This window comes from Rhinatrema bivittatum, chromosome 5 (assembly GCF_901001135.1).
Source record: "Rhinatrema bivittatum chromosome 5, aRhiBiv1.1, whole genome shotgun sequence".
NCBI lineage: Eukaryota > Metazoa > Chordata > Amphibia > Gymnophiona > Rhinatrematidae > Rhinatrema > Rhinatrema bivittatum.
Genome location: NC_042619.1, coordinates 240,783,126 through 240,800,837, shown reverse-complemented (window position 1 = coordinate 240,800,837; position 17,712 = coordinate 240,783,126). Strand labels below are relative to the sequence as shown.

At 40.9% G+C, this 17,712-nt stretch overlaps 1 protein-coding gene across 9 annotated transcripts in view; it reads right to left on the bottom strand.

Annotated features, from left to right (window-relative positions):
- The window catches only part of SYNJ1 (synaptojanin 1), a 222,428-nt gene that overhangs the window by 107,094 nt on the left and 97,622 nt on the right, over window positions 1–17,712 (bottom strand). For all 9 annotated transcript variants that reach the window (XR_003857030.1, XM_029603578.1, XM_029603579.1 and 6 more), the window contains one exon: window positions 772–963. Coding sequence is in view for 8 of the 9 variants with exons in the window: in XM_029603578.1 (XP_029459438.1) it covers window positions 772–963 (192 nt within the window). In the remaining variant the exon portion in view is untranslated. The remainder of the gene's footprint in view (window positions 1–771; window positions 964–17,712) is intronic.

Sequence of the window (17,712 nt, the reverse complement as noted above, 5' to 3'; positions counted from 1 at the left end):
AGCATTTACTAGTTGGCTCAGAATCCATTTACAGCTTTATTAAATCCGAAATAAGCCAATATAAAGGCAGTAATAACGGCAAATTCTAACATTTGATGACACAAATTGGTTTTAAAAAAAAAAAAAGGAGCATGCTACTTTCTTTCTTAGGCCAGAGGTTAATTAAACCACTTCTAATTAGGAAGCATTATGCCTCCTGAGAAATTAAGCTAAATGCCAAATTTCACTATACTTGTCTGGCTCAGATTCAGGAAATGTGGGTGATGACATACAAAGGCTCAAGCCAGCTCTACAGCAGATCCTCTCAGAAGCCTGTGCTGCATGTCACAACAGTGAGGGTTTTCTGTACGTGAGCCAAGGAAAGATTACGTAGCTCTACAAGTTCGCAGATCGCCTCACAGCTAGATATTACTTTAAGTGGATTTTTTTTTAAAAAGTACTCAGCAAATGCAAGAGAAAATGGTTTGTTTGTACAAACATCAAAATTACAAAGATCACAATAAAGAGTTGCAGAGTAGAACCTTATGAACTAATTCACAAATCAAGAGCATGTGGAATGTGAAAATGTAAACAAATTTCAAATGTGCATTTTGAGAGTACATAAAACAAAAGCATATTTTAGGAAGAAAATTCTTTGTGGCATTTCTACACAAAGCTGTATTATCTTCTACTGAAAAACGTTTATATAGCTATTGTGTGTGCACTTGAAATAATTCTGTTGTAATTGGCCAACATGAGAATGCAGTATTATGATCAATAGAGCCATCCCACCTTGGAATTCTTGGATCCCCGCTAACCTTGGGGCGTCTAGCAGCCAGTCAGTGAGGGTCTGATTTTTAAACGCAATACTTCGGAATTGCTTCCCACCATTCACATTCCAGGTTCCAACACAGACACGAAGTTTCCTGGGTTTTGAGTATTTGTAGTAATTTTCACACATACTCCTGAGTACTCTTGGAGAAGCTGCCAAAAACACATAACCATAAAACACGCATACAAGATGACTTATGTAAGTCTAGGAAAAAAAAATAACAAATCTGAGAGGTCATTTCCTACCCTTATCAGTTAACACACAAATCATGCAGGCAAAGCTTACACCTTAAAGAGAGAATAGGAAAACAAAATTATATTATAGTACATACTGATGTTTGTGTAGATAATACCTGCCACTTTCCATCCAAACAGGATCCCAAGGCGCTATACAATTACTGACAATACTACAATGGCACACATGCAATCACTCTGGAGTGGAAAATCCAGTTTCCAAATGCATGCATGACAGCATAGTGTGGAGAAGCAACAATGTTATTATTATTAATACCCAATTATAAAGGTAATGATTTACTGAGGTTCACAGGGTCACATGCAGATTTGAAGTTGTGAGTCTCAGTTCTTTGGATTTGCAGTTCATTACGCTAACACTACTCTTTAGTCCTTTTGCCATCCGAATAATTCTTACAGTACTAAATGGCAATAGCTACTACTTCTTATGTCTTACATCTTCTTTGCATCACCTTCCCGATATTCGGTATCTCTTTTTCGAGTCCACTCTTTGGGTATTTGTGCTGGCACTGGGACTTTTACATATTTTGATGGGGGGGTCAGCACGACTTGAAGCATGAAACTGTCAAAGTGGGTAGCTTCTCATGTATTCCAAATCAATATTCTGTTCTTACTCCTTCTGCACTTGTGTCCACAGGGGAGTTTGGCATCTTATTGCTTCTGTGTGTGGCCTCTTTCAGTTTGCCTTAGACTGTAAGTGCTCCAGTGTTTTACCCCATGATGGGACTCTTGGAATTCCAAAAACTTCATTTTTTTTTATAAGGAGATGTTAGAACAAAACAGAAACTTCAAACATTTTCCCTTTCAAGTTACTATTTTTATGAATACTGGTTTTATGAATTGTACCTACTATTCCCTAATATGTATGTGTGGTCAGTAGAAGGCATCTCTCGTGGTGTTTGCATGCTTCCTCCTGAGGACATTAGAACAGACTGGTTTAGCTTTGCTTCTCTGTCCTAAACAATTCTGTCACTAGAAAGAAACAACAAGAGTGACTCCTACTGACCACAGGAATCTAACATGTTTCATGACGGGAAACAGTAATTACTCACCTGTAATTGTTTACTCAGAGATGATATCAGAAGTCTCACACTGATGGAGTCAAGTAACCTGTTCTGTGCCAACTAAGAAGAACCTACTTCCAAACTAAGGAACTTTCACAGTGTCCATGTGCCATCAGGTGTCGCTCAGTATATTTTTGATAGGAATACAAAAAACTGACAATTGAAAAAACTTCCAAGTGGACTGGGCACCTTTTTGGGATGCTATGATCAAAGAACATAATGGGCCCCATGTATTTTGTACTTTTCCCATAAATTCAAAATGGGAGAAAATCTTTAGTGGATGGGCCACTATGATCGCTTTAAAAAAAAAAAAAAAAAAAAAAAAAAGCGCACCCTTTCTTTAATAAAATTGGATAAGCACAAACCCCCTCCCCCCCATGATCCTAGGATCTTTCCTGGAGATGGGGCATGTTACCTGAGCTTTTCATCTTTTTAAAAACTAAAGACTGATTTACAAAATTTGAAATTAGAACAAAGAAATTTTAATTGATGTAATGTTTGATTTTATACTTGGTGCATTCAAAGACCTTTTAAAATATTTTTAATCAGATGTCTTGTGCAATATGTCCCGGATGCAGCTGTGCCCAACTCTTACCACCACTACCACCAATTTTTCTCCAGCAATAAGTATCCTTAATAGTGCCAGATTGATGTGATTAGTTAGCTAAGGCTGTACACCAAATGCAAAACAATTTACACATTTTTTGTGCTGTATTATTGCTTTAAAGAAATGTATAAACAACCTCCGAGTACTTTCAATCCAAACCTTGAATCCAGGTGAAGTGGTGGACTAAACTCAATGTTACAACCTTGTGAATCTCATTAGTGTAGACTATCCTTAGCTTCACTATTCAAAACTAATGGATTTTGACATTATCCTCCATTTTCAAAACTTTTAAGGCATAGCATTACAATCTGTTAATGGGGAGGAAAAAAGTCCCCAAATGCTGAACAGAATGAGGTTTTTATTTGTTCTAGGTAGTCCTTTTATTATCCAGTTTAAGACAGGCAGATTTGCCTTCCTCATGGGAATGAGGAGTACATGTCAGAAGGATAATTGAATGTTCAAGGTGAGAAATTTAGATGAGAGACTAGTGGAACATGAAAAGATGCTGAGGAGAGTGACAAGAATGATGCAGAGGATGGAATGGCTCTCCTATGACGAGGGCTCTGTAGCTTGGAAAAGATGGCTGAGAGGGGTGATGATAGAAGTTTATATTCGTGAGTGGGCTGGAATAGGTAAATAAAGGATGGGTATTTACCCTTTCAAAAAAAAAAAAAAAACTAACACAAGGGGATACACTCCATGAAACTAACAACCAGCAGATTGAAAACAAATTGTAGAAAGTCCTTTTTCACTCAATACACAAACCAAGTTGTGGAATCTGTTGTATGAGGATGTCATCAAGGTTACTAGCATAGCAGGATTTAAAAGAGGTTTGGACAAGATCCTGAAGGAAAACTCTAGCCAGATAGACTAAAGAAAGCTACTACTACCTCTGGGAGGGAGAAGAGGAAAACGATCTACTTTATGGAATCTGCTGGGTACTTGCGACCTGGATTGGCCACTCTCAGAGACAGGATGCTGGGCACGATGGACCTTGGTCTGACCCAGCATGGCATTTCTTATGTAATAACTTCTTTGTTTTTGCAGAATTTTGTATAAGGAGGATCAGCCTGAGGAGAACCTAAAGCTCACCGATTCTGGGAGCTAAAATGATCACCATCACAAATACAGTCTTCCTATAAAAGTTGAGTAGCTCAGAAAGGATTTGATCAGCTGGATAAGAATCATAATGATGTCCCGACAAGGCCTAAAATGGGAGGTTTAAAATACATGAAATCCTGTACTATTCTGCCAACTAAAGGTTGCTTAGAAAACCATTTCTCTTTTAAAAAGGTCTAGAGAAAATGGACTGAAGGTGCCAAGGATTGGAGTTTCTGTGCCTTGATTATACATTGAATGCCTCAAGCCCTTTGCTGCATATGACTCTTTAAAAAAGGATCCTTTCTTCTGGCTCTACCCTTGTGATGAAATAGCTGAGGACTGCTTCCAAAAGAGTTTGACAAAAAGGAGGTCATGCACACACTGCAGGGTCTTTTCTTCAGGCCTGTGGGTAAACAGAGTGCCAGGTGAGAATGAAATCTTTCCTATTAGGCTCTGGCAGTTTTAAAGCAAAATTGCTTACCTGTAACAGGTGTTATCCCAGGACAGCAGGATGTAGTCCTCACATATGGGTGATGTCACTGACGGAGCCCTATCGCGGGAAAACTTCTGTCAAAGTTTCTAGAAACTTTTGACTGGCACTGTGAGGCCACTGAGCATGCCCAGCATGCCATGATATTCCCTGCCACATGGGGTCTCACTCTAGTCTCGTATGTAGCAATAAGCTTTAGCAAAAATAAAATAAAAGGAATGTGACCCAATTCCGCGGGGTGGCGGGTGGGTTCTGTGAGGACTACATCCTGCTGTCCTGGGATAACACCTATTACAAGGTAAGCAATTTTGCTTTATCCCAGGACAAGCAGGATGCTAGTCCTCACATATGGGTGATTAGCAAGCTAGAGGCTGAGTCATTTTGTAGAGAAGCAACAGTGAAGAACTGTTGTTGAAATTGAGTCAGCCGAAGAATACAGCAGGTTGGATGTAGAAGGAGTTGGAATTAAACTGGAAACAAGTTCTTTAAGACAGATTGTCCATAGGCTGAATCTTGTAGTCCTTCTTTGTCCAAACAGTAATGAGCTGCAAAGGTGTGAAGAGAACGCCATGTTGCTTCTTTACATATGTCAAGAATTGGCACTGAACGATAGTGTGCTACTGAGGTTGACAATGCTCTTACTGAATGTGCCTTTACTCGCCCTTGGAGAGGAAGGCCTGCTTTTTCATAGCAAAACTGTATGCAATCTGCTAACCAGTTGGATAGAGTATTTTACCCACTGCTTTCCCCGGTTTGTTTAGATCATAGGATACAAAGAGTTGATTGGATGTTCTGTGGACAGCAGTGAAATTTAAATAAAAAGACAGTGCACGCTTACAGTCCAAGCTGTGTAAAGCCCGTTCTCCTTGGTGAGAATGAGGCCTTGGGAAAAATGTGGGTAAAACTATTGATTGGTTCACGTGGAATTCCGTGACTACCTTGGGAAGGAATTTTGGATGGGTACGGAGAACCACTGTCATGTAGGAACTTTGTATAGGGTGAGTACGTGACAAGTGCTTGTAACTCACTAACCCTTCTAGCTGATGTAATAGCTATGAGGAAGATAGTCTTCCATGTGAGAAATTTAATATCACAGGAATCTATGGGTTCGAAAGAAGAACGCATTAGTCTTGTTAAAACCAGATTCAGGTCCCATTCTATGACTAGAGGCCGAATTGGTGGTCTAATTTGAGTTAAACCTCTCATAAACCTACTGACAAGAGGTTGTGAGGATATAGGTGCATCTCCCATCTTGTTATGGTAAGCTGAGATTGCACTTAAATGTACTCTTACAGATGAAGTCTGGAGACCAGAGTCTGAAAGATGGTATAAGTAATCTAGTAAAGAAGTAGTGGGGCAAGTGAAAGGATCAATATTCTTTTGTTTGCACCACAAAGTGAATCTCTTCCATTTGGAAGAATAATTCTTTCGTGTGGAAGGTTTATGTGAAGCTATTGCACTTGAGATACATTGATTGAAAGATTGAGTGGTTGTAAAATCAAGCTTTCAACATCCATGCTGTCAGGGATAGGGAATGAAGGTTGGGATGGCGCAACCGACCCTGATCCTGAGTTATGACAGTGGGAGCTACTCACAGACGAATTGGATCCCTGATTAAGAGGTCTAGAAGTGTGGGAAACCATACTTGTCGAGGCCAATAGGGGGCTATGAGTATCATGGACCCCTTGTCCTGTTGTAGCTTCACTAGAGTTTTGGTTATGAGCGGTATTGGAGGATATGTGTATAGAAGGCCTGAGGTTCCAAGGACAAGCAAAGGCGTCCTTGGCTGGCTGGTTTGTCTGTTTGTGAAGAGAACAGAATTTGTCCACTTTGTGATTCAGATGTGATGCAAAGAGGTCTATTGTTGGTTGTCCCCAACGCTGAAATATCCTGGTCGCTACTGAGGGATCCAGGGACCACTCGTGTGGTTGGAACTGGCGACTGAGTCGATCCGCTAGTACATTGTGAATGCCTGCCAGATAAGTGGCCCAGAGAAGCATTGAGTGTTTCAGGGCCCAGCCCCAAATCTGTGCAGCTTCTTGACAAAGGAGATACGAGCCCGTACCTCCTTGTTTGTTGATGTACCACATGACAACTGTGTTGTCCGTTTGGATGAGAACAGTCTTGTGTGAAAGGCAGTCCTTGAACGCATGCAGCGCATAACGTACAGCTCGAAGCTCCAGGAAACTGATTTGAAATGTTGCTTCGAGTTTTGTCCAAGTACCTTGGGTTTGGAGATTGTCTATGTGAGCTCCCCAAACCAAGGTGGATGCATCTGTAGTTAACGTGATCTGTGGAAGCGGTTGCTGAAAAGGTAGACCCTTCCACAAATTGTCTTTGTTCGCCCACCATAGTAGAGAGGAACGCAGCTGGTGGGTGACTTGAATCGGAGAATGAAGTGGTTGAATGGCCTGGATCCATTGTGATCTTAAAGTCCATTGGGTTACTCGTATGGCGAGCCGTGCCATAGTAGTGACGTGAAGTGTGGAGGCCATGTGGCCTAGTAAGGTTAGAAATTGATGAGCTGTAGCTTGTTTCTTTGAGCGTAGCGAAGCCAGAAGGGAGAGTGTCTCTGCACGATCCCTGGGTAGAAAAGCTCGAGAGGATGGTGTTCAATTCTGCACCTATGAATTGAAGCAGGCGAGATGGAATAAGATGGGACTTTTGATAATTGATGAGAAATCCCATCAAATGGAGTACAGTAATTGTTTGATTGAGAGAAGCAAGAGCTCCTTGTAGAGATTGATTTCTGATGAGCCAGTCGTCCAGATATGGAAACACGTGGACACTTTGTTTGTGCAAGTGTGCTGCTATTACTGCCAAACATTTGGTGAATACTCTGGGTGCAGAGGCAAGGCCGAATGGCAGTACCCTGTATTGGAAGTGTTGATGACCTACCATGAAGCGCATATACTTGCGATGAGGAGGGAATATTGGAATGTGAGCGTAAGCATCTTGAAGATCCAGAGAACAAAGCCAATCTCCTGTTTGAAGAAGTGGAAGCATGGTGCCTAGAGAGACCATCCTGAATTTTTCTTTCCTTAGAAATTTGTTGAGATTTCTGAGGTCTAGGATGGGACGAAGGCCTCCGGTTTTCTTTGGAATGAGGAAATACCGGAAACAGAATCCTCTGCCCCGCTGAGACTGGGGCACCGGCTCTACAGCCCTGGATTTCAGAAGGGTGGAAAAATCTGCTTGTAGTTGAAGGGTGTGATTTTCACTGAGATGAGAAGGGCTTGGTGGAAATTCTTGGGGAATTGAGATGAAATTGAGTTGATATCCTCGATATATTATGGAGAGGACCCATTGGTCTGATGTTATTGATAGCCAATTGTTGTAAAAGTTGAATATTCGGCCTCCTACTGGTAGGTTTGGATGAGGGTTTGTGTAAAGGCTCAGTTCTCTGGATGAAACTTCAAAAACCGGCCGCTGGTCCTGTTTGTGGAGCAGGTTGGGGCCTAGCTGTTCGTTGCTGATGTGGTTGCGGCCGCTGTTGGGTTCTGGATGGCCTGGGTCTAGCTGCAGGAGGATAATATCTCCGTTGACGGTAGTAGGGGCATCTGGTATCTTTCCTTGGTCTACGATTAGTATGGCTGATAGGATCTTGTGGGAGAGAAGAGAGTGGTCATAACGTTTCTGTGTGCTCCTTTAGTTGCGACACAGCGTCCTGTACCTTGGGGCCGAATAAATTGTCTCCAAGGCAGGGAAGGTCCACTAGTTTATCCTGCACCTGGCCTAAGGTCCGAGGCCTTAAGCCAAGCCCACCTCCTGGCAGTTATGCCAGACGCCGCTACTCTGGAAGCCGTCTCAAAGCTGTCGTATGTAGCTCGGACCTCATGCTTCCCGGCTTCTAAACCTTTGTTTATAATGGTTTGTGCAGCTTCCTGGTATTGTGTAGGGAGAGATGGAACAAACTCCTCAATTTGTTTCCATAGATTTCGTTGGTATTGGGTCATATAGAGGTGATATGATGAGATCCTGGAATTCAACATCGCACCTTGAAAAACTTTACGGCCCAGTGAATCAAGGAACCTATGGTCTTTGCCTGGGGGATTTGATGAGTGGACTCTAGTTCTTTTAGATTTTTTCTGTGCCGATTCTACGACCACTGATTGGTGGGGAAGTTGTGGTTTTTGATAATCAGGTGTGGATTGTACAAGGTAGGTACTATCCATACGTTTATTTACTGTTGGGATAGAGCAGGGATGTTCCCAGAGACGGTGTTGGAGTTGCAACAAAACATCATGTATGGAAATTGCAAAAATTTTTTTTCGGGGGTCGACAAATTGGAGTACCTCCAAAGTTTCTTGTCTTGTGTCCGGTTCTGCCTGTAAATTGAAGGGGATGGATTCCGCCATCTCCTGTACAAAGGTAGTAAAGGTGAAATCCTCTGGAGGAGACTGTTTTCTGGCATGTGGAGGCGATGGGTCAGACATAAATGCCTCTGAGGATACATCCGAAGAGGTGTCAGACCAAGTGTCATACTCCTGAGCTTGAGGAGGATGAGGAGCTGGGGTTCTAGGAGGAGGAGGAAGTCCAGAAGGTCCTGGGTAAAGAGTCTTCATCTTCTGGATCCCGTTCTATAGGATTAGATGGTAAGGAAGCTAATAAGTCTTGGTATTGCTTGGTAAGGATATCATAAAGCGCATCTTCTGTCGAGGCTGAAGTCACAGGAAGATGTGGTGTTGGTGGATGTTTCGGCATCGAAGATTTTAATTTAGTCGATGCCTTTTTCGAATGTACCGATATTTGTGTACTGCCCGGTAATGTGGGTGCAATAATATAAATGGATATCGGGTGTGGAATCGAGGAAATCGTCGACATCGGTGTAGTTAAGAAAGAGAACATCGATGTGGGAATAGCCATTGAGGGAATCGATGTTGAGGGCATCGGAGTCGTCCACGGTATCGACAGTAAGCCGGAGGATGTTATCGGCATCGAGTGAGTCATCGGAGTGGATGTTGCTGGCATCAGTGATGTAATTGTAGAAAGCGTCACAGTCATTGGCCTGTTCTCTGGCATCAGCGTGAGCGCTGGCATCGGCGTGGTCGCAGTCATCGGTGTAAGCACCAGCATCGTCGCCGGAATTTGTGTCTTCAAGGCTTCCATCACTACTTGTCTGATGAGTGTGGTTAAGTCTAAATGTGGGAGTATCGGTACCGATGAAGGCGTCGAGGACGGTGACGTCAAAGGCGGTACCGGAGTTGGCGCGGTTGATAGCGGTATCTCCCCAGATTTATGCCACTTGGCGCTCTGTTCTCCCGGGGTCGAAAATAACTGCGACTCCGTGGGTCGACGATGTCGGTGTTTGTGTCTAGGCCTTGGATCAGTAACCGACCTTGATTATTTGGACGGAGCTGGCGATGCTGCGTCTCCGGATCCTTCGATGCTACGTTTTTTTGAGAAGGATTTTCTTTGTGACTCCTGTTGGAGAAGATTTTGTTGAAGTAGAAGGCGAGGGTAGGAGTTGGAGCTGGAAAAGAGTTGCCATCTTTTCCTGTCTGAGTTTCCTGCCCTTCGGGGTCATTTCTTGACATTTTTGGCATGATGAAATATCATGCTTTTCACCCAAACAGACTACACATTCTAAATGTGGGTCTGTTACAGACATGGTCCGATTACAGATCGGGCATTTTTTGAAGCCCGAGGCCATGTTGGTATCAACAGCCGATGAAAAATTCTTGTGAGAAAAATTCTCGTTTTTGTAAACAAAAACGGCATAAGTTTTGTCACCGTCCGGTGACAAGAGGGAGAGTGAGACTCCAATGGGAAAAATAGTTTGAAATTAAATGACTTTTCAGTCAGAATTGTGAGTAAACTCACAGGGCTCCTATGTCCGTGATGCTAACCGCAGCACGGAAAAACGAAGACTAGAGTGAGACCCCTGTGGCAGGGAATATCATGGCATGCTCAGTGGCCTCACAGTGCCAGTCAAAAGTTTCTAGAAACTTTGACAGAAGTTTTCCCGCGATAGAGCTCCATCAGTGACGTCACCCATAAGTGAGGACTAGCATCCTGCTTGTCCTGGGATAAATAATATTCTCAAGTACATAATACATTTGGATGTGTAGTGGTCCTATCCAAAACACAAATGGCAGATACTGTGACCATCTATGAGAGACATCTAGTGTCTGCACAGGGAAGAGTTTTGAAGCTGTGGCATTGTCATTGTGGCTGGACAGTAACAAAATTAAGATGAAAATAACTTTTCAGAAAACTCAAAACATTAAAAAGAAATAGAAGAAAATAAACTGATGAACACAGTTATAACTATGCCAAAAAAATAAAACGTTCGATGTTTCAGACTTACATACTTTATGGAAAAAGAAACGAATAAATATTAAAAACAAAAAAGATGAAAATGGTGAGGAAGACTAGTTCCGAGCTGCTCTTTTGTCAAACATCAAAGAGAAACAGAGTGTAGTTGGTTCCAATGGCTCTAGCACTATCCACAAAATTTATGAAGTTCCGCTGATTTGGCTCATGACAGGTTAAGTGACCTCCATCAGTATGACTCTACTTTATTTTTTGATTAACCTTAAAATCATTAAAAATATATCAATGCAATGTACATAAAAATAATGTGGTTAATATAATAAATATAAACAAAACAATTACATAATAAAAGTCTAGGGCAAAATCACAAAAAACAAACATTACAAGGTATAACAATACAAAATGCAGTCCAATATAGTAACAGCAATAAATAATAAAAACCAACAAATAACTAAAAAATACAAATTGATAATTGGCATCATTAAGAACAATACTATAACCAAACACCTTGAGCAATGGCAAGTAATACAATGCATAAAGAACAAGTTAAGCCATTATTTATTTATTTATTTATTGTTTTTTTATACCGATCTTCCTACATTAGATGCAAATCAAACCGGTTTACAAAGAACAATAACTTGCCTGACGGCATTACATGGAACAATGAACATTTAAGCAACTTTAAGTAACATAGTCAAAGAGAAGAAAAACCAAGTATACAATTTGAATTACATAGTAATCAAGGTAAATAAGAAATGGATTACATAGTAATGAAGGTCATAAATAATAAAAGTCTAACAAATGAATAATCCAATATTTGTTGTGCTTGTAATAGGCTTAGTTAGGGAGAAGGAACTAAGAAGATATGTAGAAAAAGGAGTGGAGAAAAGCAGAAGAAAAAAAATAAAATGGAATGAAAAAAAATAAAAATAAAAATTAAATAAAAATTAAATAAAAAATAAATAAATAAAAGTAATAAAATAGAAGGAAAAGTCAAAAGAGTGACTGAGGGTCTCTTCATAGGGAACCTAGGTAAATGAGAGAGACTAATAACAGATCAAACCATATAAGTGAGAGAAATAAACAGAAGTATAGCGAGAGATGGAGAGAAAGCTTTAAGCTAACAAGAGGGTTCTGGAAAAGCAAGCTTGAATAACCAAGTTTTAAGTTTTTTCTTAAAGGAGATTGGGCAAGTTTCTTGTCGGAGGTCAGGAGGGAGAGTGTTCCAGTTAGATGGACCTGTAGTAGAAAAGGCCCTTTTTCTTAGCGATGTTTTAGCTTGAGGGACGAAGAGGGTACCTAGGTATGCTCTTCTCAAAGGTCTGGTGGAATATTTAGGACGAACCTGGAAAGTGAGATCGAGTGGGGCGAGATTGTGTAGGTTTTTGTGCATGATGGTTAGCACTTTGTAGATGATTCTATATTTGATGGGGAGCCAGTGGAGGTTATAAAGGATAGGAGTGATGTGATCCCTCTTTTTTGTATTTGTCAAAATCCTGGCCGCTGAGTTCTGTAATATCTGTAGTGGCTTTATAGTTACAGCAGGGAGTCCGAGCAACAAAGAGTTACAGTAATCAATTTTAGTGAGTAAGATTGATTGAAGAACCAAACGGAAATCATAGAAGTGTAGAAGGGGTTTAAGTTTTTTAAGGACTTGTAATTTGAAAAAGCCTTCTTTAGTTGTATTGTTGACAAATCTTTTAAAGTTGAACTGGTTGTCCAAGAGGGTGCCTAAATCTCTTACGTACGAAGAATTTTTGAAGTTATCAGGTATTGTTGAAGGGAAGGTAGGAAGAGAGTGGTGGTTATCAACCTAAGGTTGAACATTTGGGTGAAAGGTTGTTTCTCTAGTAAAGAGGTTTTCATCATGAGAGATGATTAGGAATTCCGTCTTGTCTTTGTTAATGACTAGGTTAATCTTAAAGAGGAGAGAGCTGATTTCCTGGAAGCAACTGTCCCAAAAGATGATGGTTTTTTGTAAAGACTCCTTGATGGGGATGAGAATTTGGATATCATCCGCGTATATGTAATGCTTGATTTTAAAGACTTTCACAAAGAACCAGGCCTTTTGCACGTTCTTAAAAATTTCAAATAATTATTCTCTCTCAGTTCAATGGCCAGAGTATGCCACAGAGAGAGCGCCACACAACTAAAAGTAGACTGGCAAGTTACTTCTAATATAATATCTGTTGGTGGAGGAACGCATATCTTTGGAGCATTATTCCTACACATTAAAAAGAATTATCAGCAACCAAGAATTTAATAAAACAAAAATAAATATGGACATGCTTCATTGTGATCAGTAAAACAGCAAAGTTGCTCACCTATAGCAGGTAATCTCCACAAACAGTAGGTCAAATCAGCCACACAAGTGGGCAATGTTATCCCATGGTGCTGAGGCAGAAAACCTTTCTGGGTTTTTCTGAGCATATGCAGGCATTCCACCGCAGCTGACACTGTGGAAGTCTTCTCAATCTTTATAGCAAGCTGCCCTTGAACTCTAAGGGGAGGATGGTGGGATTGTTTGGATGAATTATCCTGCTCTTGTTGCGTCCGGACTCAGACAGCTTCGTCCCACATGCCTCACCTCAATATTCGCTTTCTCCACCAGCCTTGGGAAAATGGCGACCGCCGCGTCTGTTTGCCGAACTCTCTGGCGTCCCCGGAATGGCTATGGCAAGGCTTTCTGCCATGATTCACCTGAGGGCCTCCTAGGGTGCGCGTGCACGCGCTCCCCATGTCTTTATTCCAACGTTGGCGTGAACCTCGGGGGTGTCCCCCTTGAGTGACGTCACAACATCCGGGTATTTAGGTTGCCCATTTGCTGACTGAGTTAGCAAGGATTGGATTCGTCTGGTCTAAGCTGCTCTGCTGCTTCTCACTGCTGCTGGAAGCTCTCTCTACCCTCCGGGGTTCTACTAACTTGGGTACCCGCTCCTCCGGGGCCCTATGCTTCTTTCCAGGTGCCTATCCAATATCCAGGTACTCGCTCCTTGAAGGCCTGAGCTGTTTACCTTGGTGCCTGCTACTATTATTTCTACCTGCCGGGAACTCCATCACTACAGCTTCAAGATTGTGAGTAATCTAACATCTACCAGTCTGTCTCACCTATAGCTCCTCATTGAAAAGCTGCATCGGAGCTCCCTATACCACCATTGTGAGATGGGTCTCCTCAGCCGAGGACCCAGACTGCTGCTGCAGGAATCTACTCACTACTGCTGCCCTTTGGTGAACTCTACAAGCTGTATAATAAAGATTCTCTCTGTATTTGTGCATCTGAGTCTAGCCTGGTACTGCAGTTCCCCGCAGGGCTCCTCCCCATGGGAGTGGCCATCACTGCAGCACCTAGGAATCCACCAAACACCTCAAAACCATAACAGCTCTCTACAGAGAAATCCTGTTACAGGTGAACAATTTCATGGACAAATAGGACAGAGATCAGCCACCCAAGTGGGGACTCACGAGGGGAGGGTTGTATGAAATTATTTACTATGCTCTTATGTTGATAGTAATCATGCAAACCATAATTATACCAGACGATGCAGGGAAGAGTTGAAGGAATCAACCAATCAAATAAGCTCTTTAGAACTTCCATCCAATACTACTGTCTTGATTAAAGTATTTTCTAGGCAATAATGAGCAGTAAAAGGTATGAATGGAAGACCAAGTAGAAACCGCATATATATCTTCAACAGAAGCAGAGTGAAGATGTGCTAAGGAAGCTGCTGTAGCCCTGAATTGATGGGCTTTCACTTCACTTTGAAGATGCTGTCCTGAAATCAGATACCTAAGCTGAGATTTTTTTTGTAACTGAAGAACCCTTTTTAGAGTGCACTGAAGGCAACCAACAGCTGTGAAGACTAAGACTTTGTGCTCTTTCTAAATAGAACAAAGCTCTTCTGCACTTCAACTTATAAGCTTGCATGTGGTCTTGGAAAAATGTTGGCAAAAACTGGATTGGTTTAAATGAAAATGAGAGACAACTTTTGGTACAAATTTAGGATGAATTTTCAAAACTACTCTGTTACGGAAAATTTGAGTATAGGGAGAGTATATTACCAAGGCTTGTAGCTTGCCCACTCTACGGGCAGACAAATTAATTGCTTTTAAAAATAATTTTAAAAAAAGTTCCAAGAAAGGAATTTTAGTTCTGCCTTCGCTAGAGGTCCAAATGGTGATTTTATGAGATGAGCTAGAACCACATTAAGATCCCAGAGTATAGGAGGATCTTTGAATCTGGCAACTGTAGGTTGATGAGAAATAGGAAGAACCTTTAGATTTTCATGATATGCTGAAAAAGTAGAATATAAATAACTAGACATGAAACTAGACATAGCACGAAGATGAACTCTGTCTGAGTTAGTGTTCAATCCTGATTTGAAAGGCTTATCAAAGTAACAGGGAAAAAGGATTTGTAAAGGGATCTTGTTAAAAAGTATAGCATTAGATAGTGAATCTTTTCCTTTGAAAGTTATAAGATCTTCTTGTTGAGCATTTTATGCAAGTCAGGAGAACTTTGCCCTCTTCAAAAGGCAACTGTAGGAAATGTATTGACTTGCTTTCAACATCCATGCAGTCAAGAGTTGACTGAAGATTGGGATGTAGAAGATTCCTGTCGCTCTGCTTGATTAGGGATGGAAATATGCACAATTTTACTGGATGTTGAACAGATAAGCATTATAATCATGGAAATCAATCGGTGAGGCCAAAACAGGGATATAAAAAAAATCATATGACCCTTTTTCCTTTTTAACTTCTGAAGTGCTTTGGTTATAAGTGGAATTAAGGGAAAAGCATACAGTAGTCCTTGATGCATCATCTACTGTCAGATTTCCCTCCGCTGGCACTCAGGAGCAGTATGTTAGAAGTTTTGCATTGCAAATATATCCATGATCAGGGTATCCCAGGGGTGGAACAGTTTGTGAACCACTTGATCATCCAATGACCATTCGTGTGGCAGCAATCTGTGATAATTTGTCTGCTACCAGATTCTCTTTCTTTGGCAGATAGACAACTTCAAGAATTCTTTGGGAAACTGCCCATATCCAAATCTTGCAGGCTTCCTGAAAGTTGAAATAGTATATCCCTCCTTGTTTGTTGGTCATCTGTTTGAATTAAGGACAACTCTGTTCCATATCCAGGGACTGAATATGGCTCTCAATTCTAGATGGTTCATATGAATTAATTTTTCTATGGGCAACCAAGTTCCTTCAGAACCTAACTAATTGAAATGAGCTCCCCCACTTTGACTGGAAGCATGTGCGATTGTTTTCTCATACTGAGATTAGTGAAAAAACTAACCTCTGTATAGGCTGGATGAAACCACTATGTCAGAGAATGATGAGTGCTCTATATTTGCACCTTGTGAGGTAATGGTGAGGTAATGTCATTGATGCAGAAAGTAATGTCTCATACCCCACGGATGCGTCCATTTCCGCAACTCAAAGGAACTGTTGTTCGACTAATTGCACTATCTTATAACTTGCTTAATTCATATACACTATGTAAATTTGTACATAATTCTTATCCTGTAAGTACCCTCTCCTGCTTTTTGCCCTTCTCTCCAGTTAGAATTTGTTTAACCTATCTTTTCTCTAACAGCCTAGTTCCACGTTCCCTGTTATAATGTAACTTTTGCTTTCTCTGTTAACTGGTTCCCCCTAGTTTATTGTAAACCGGTACGATAAGACCTGGTCTTGATCATCGGTATATTAAAAGAATTTAAATAAATAAATTTAAATAAATGGTTGAAAATGTTGGTGCCACTGGAATTTTAAGTACCACTGGGCTGGTCTCATGGCAAGGCGAATAAAAGGGGCAACATGAATTGTTATTGCCATGTGATCCAACATCTGCCTAAGTAGCCAGGCTGTGATTTGTCTTTGTTTGGAGAATATCAGGATTATGCCCATCAAGACATTTTCTACTGGTTGAGAAAGAAAAGCTCTGTTGTTGTGTCTAGATGGGCTCCTATAAGTCTGCTAATTGAGAGGGTTCTATCTTGTATTTTGGGAGATTAATGAGAAGAAACCTGTTTTCATTACATGCAATGTGGAACAGTAAGCCTGAAGATGGCTTTGAACTGCTATAAGCCAGTCGTCTAGACAGAGAACAACACTGTGCAGCTTTAGATCAGCAGTAACAACTACAAGGCATTTTGTGAAGAGAGTGGGAGAGAACGAGGCACCAAAAGGAATAACTTGATACTGATAGCGATCTTTTCCTATGGTGAAATGTGAATGTGCATGTAGGCATCTTTGAGATCTTGGATAAATAACTATTTGACCTCCAATTGAGGAATGATGATACTTAAGGAGTTCTTGAACGTTTATTTCTTGAGATGCTTGCTGAGATTTCTGAGGTCCAAGATGGGATGAAGCGTTCCTGTCTTTGCTGGAATTAGAAGTACTTGGAGTAGAAATCTATGTTCTTTTCCTATGATGGAACAAGTTCAATTGCATTTGCCAAGAGAAGAGTTGATAACTCCTGTTGCAGAAGTGTGATTTGACCTGCAACTAGATTTCGCCTCCTTGGAGGATTGTTTGGAGGGGAAGAATTTAAATGTAAATTTTTTTTAAAACTATTGTTGTATGATCTTTAATACCCAACAATGTTATTAAAGACCATGCAGGCTTGAAATGTTTGTGTCTTCCAACTGGAAGGTTGTTAAAGGCTAACCACTGAATTTTTTTCAATAGTATAGTAAATTCTGGTTTAATTTAGTTTGACAATATCATAATGCCTCTGTTTTGCTCCATGGTGAGTCCACACCTTAAGTATTGTATTTAATTCTAGTTGCCGCATCTCAAAAAAGATATAGATGCACTGGAGAAAGTACAGAGAAGGGTGACCAAAATGATAAAGGGGATGGAATGGCTCCCCTATGAGGAAAGGCTAAAGAGGTTAGGACTGTTCAGCCTGGAGAAGAGATGGCTGAGGGGGAATTCTACAAAATCATGAGAAGATTAGAATGAGTAAATGTGAATCTGTTTACTCTTTCAAATACTAGAAGGACTAGGGGGCATTCCATGAAGTTAGCAAGTAACACATTTAACACAAATCAGAGAAAATTATTTTTCACTCAACACACAATTAAGCTCTGGAATTTGATA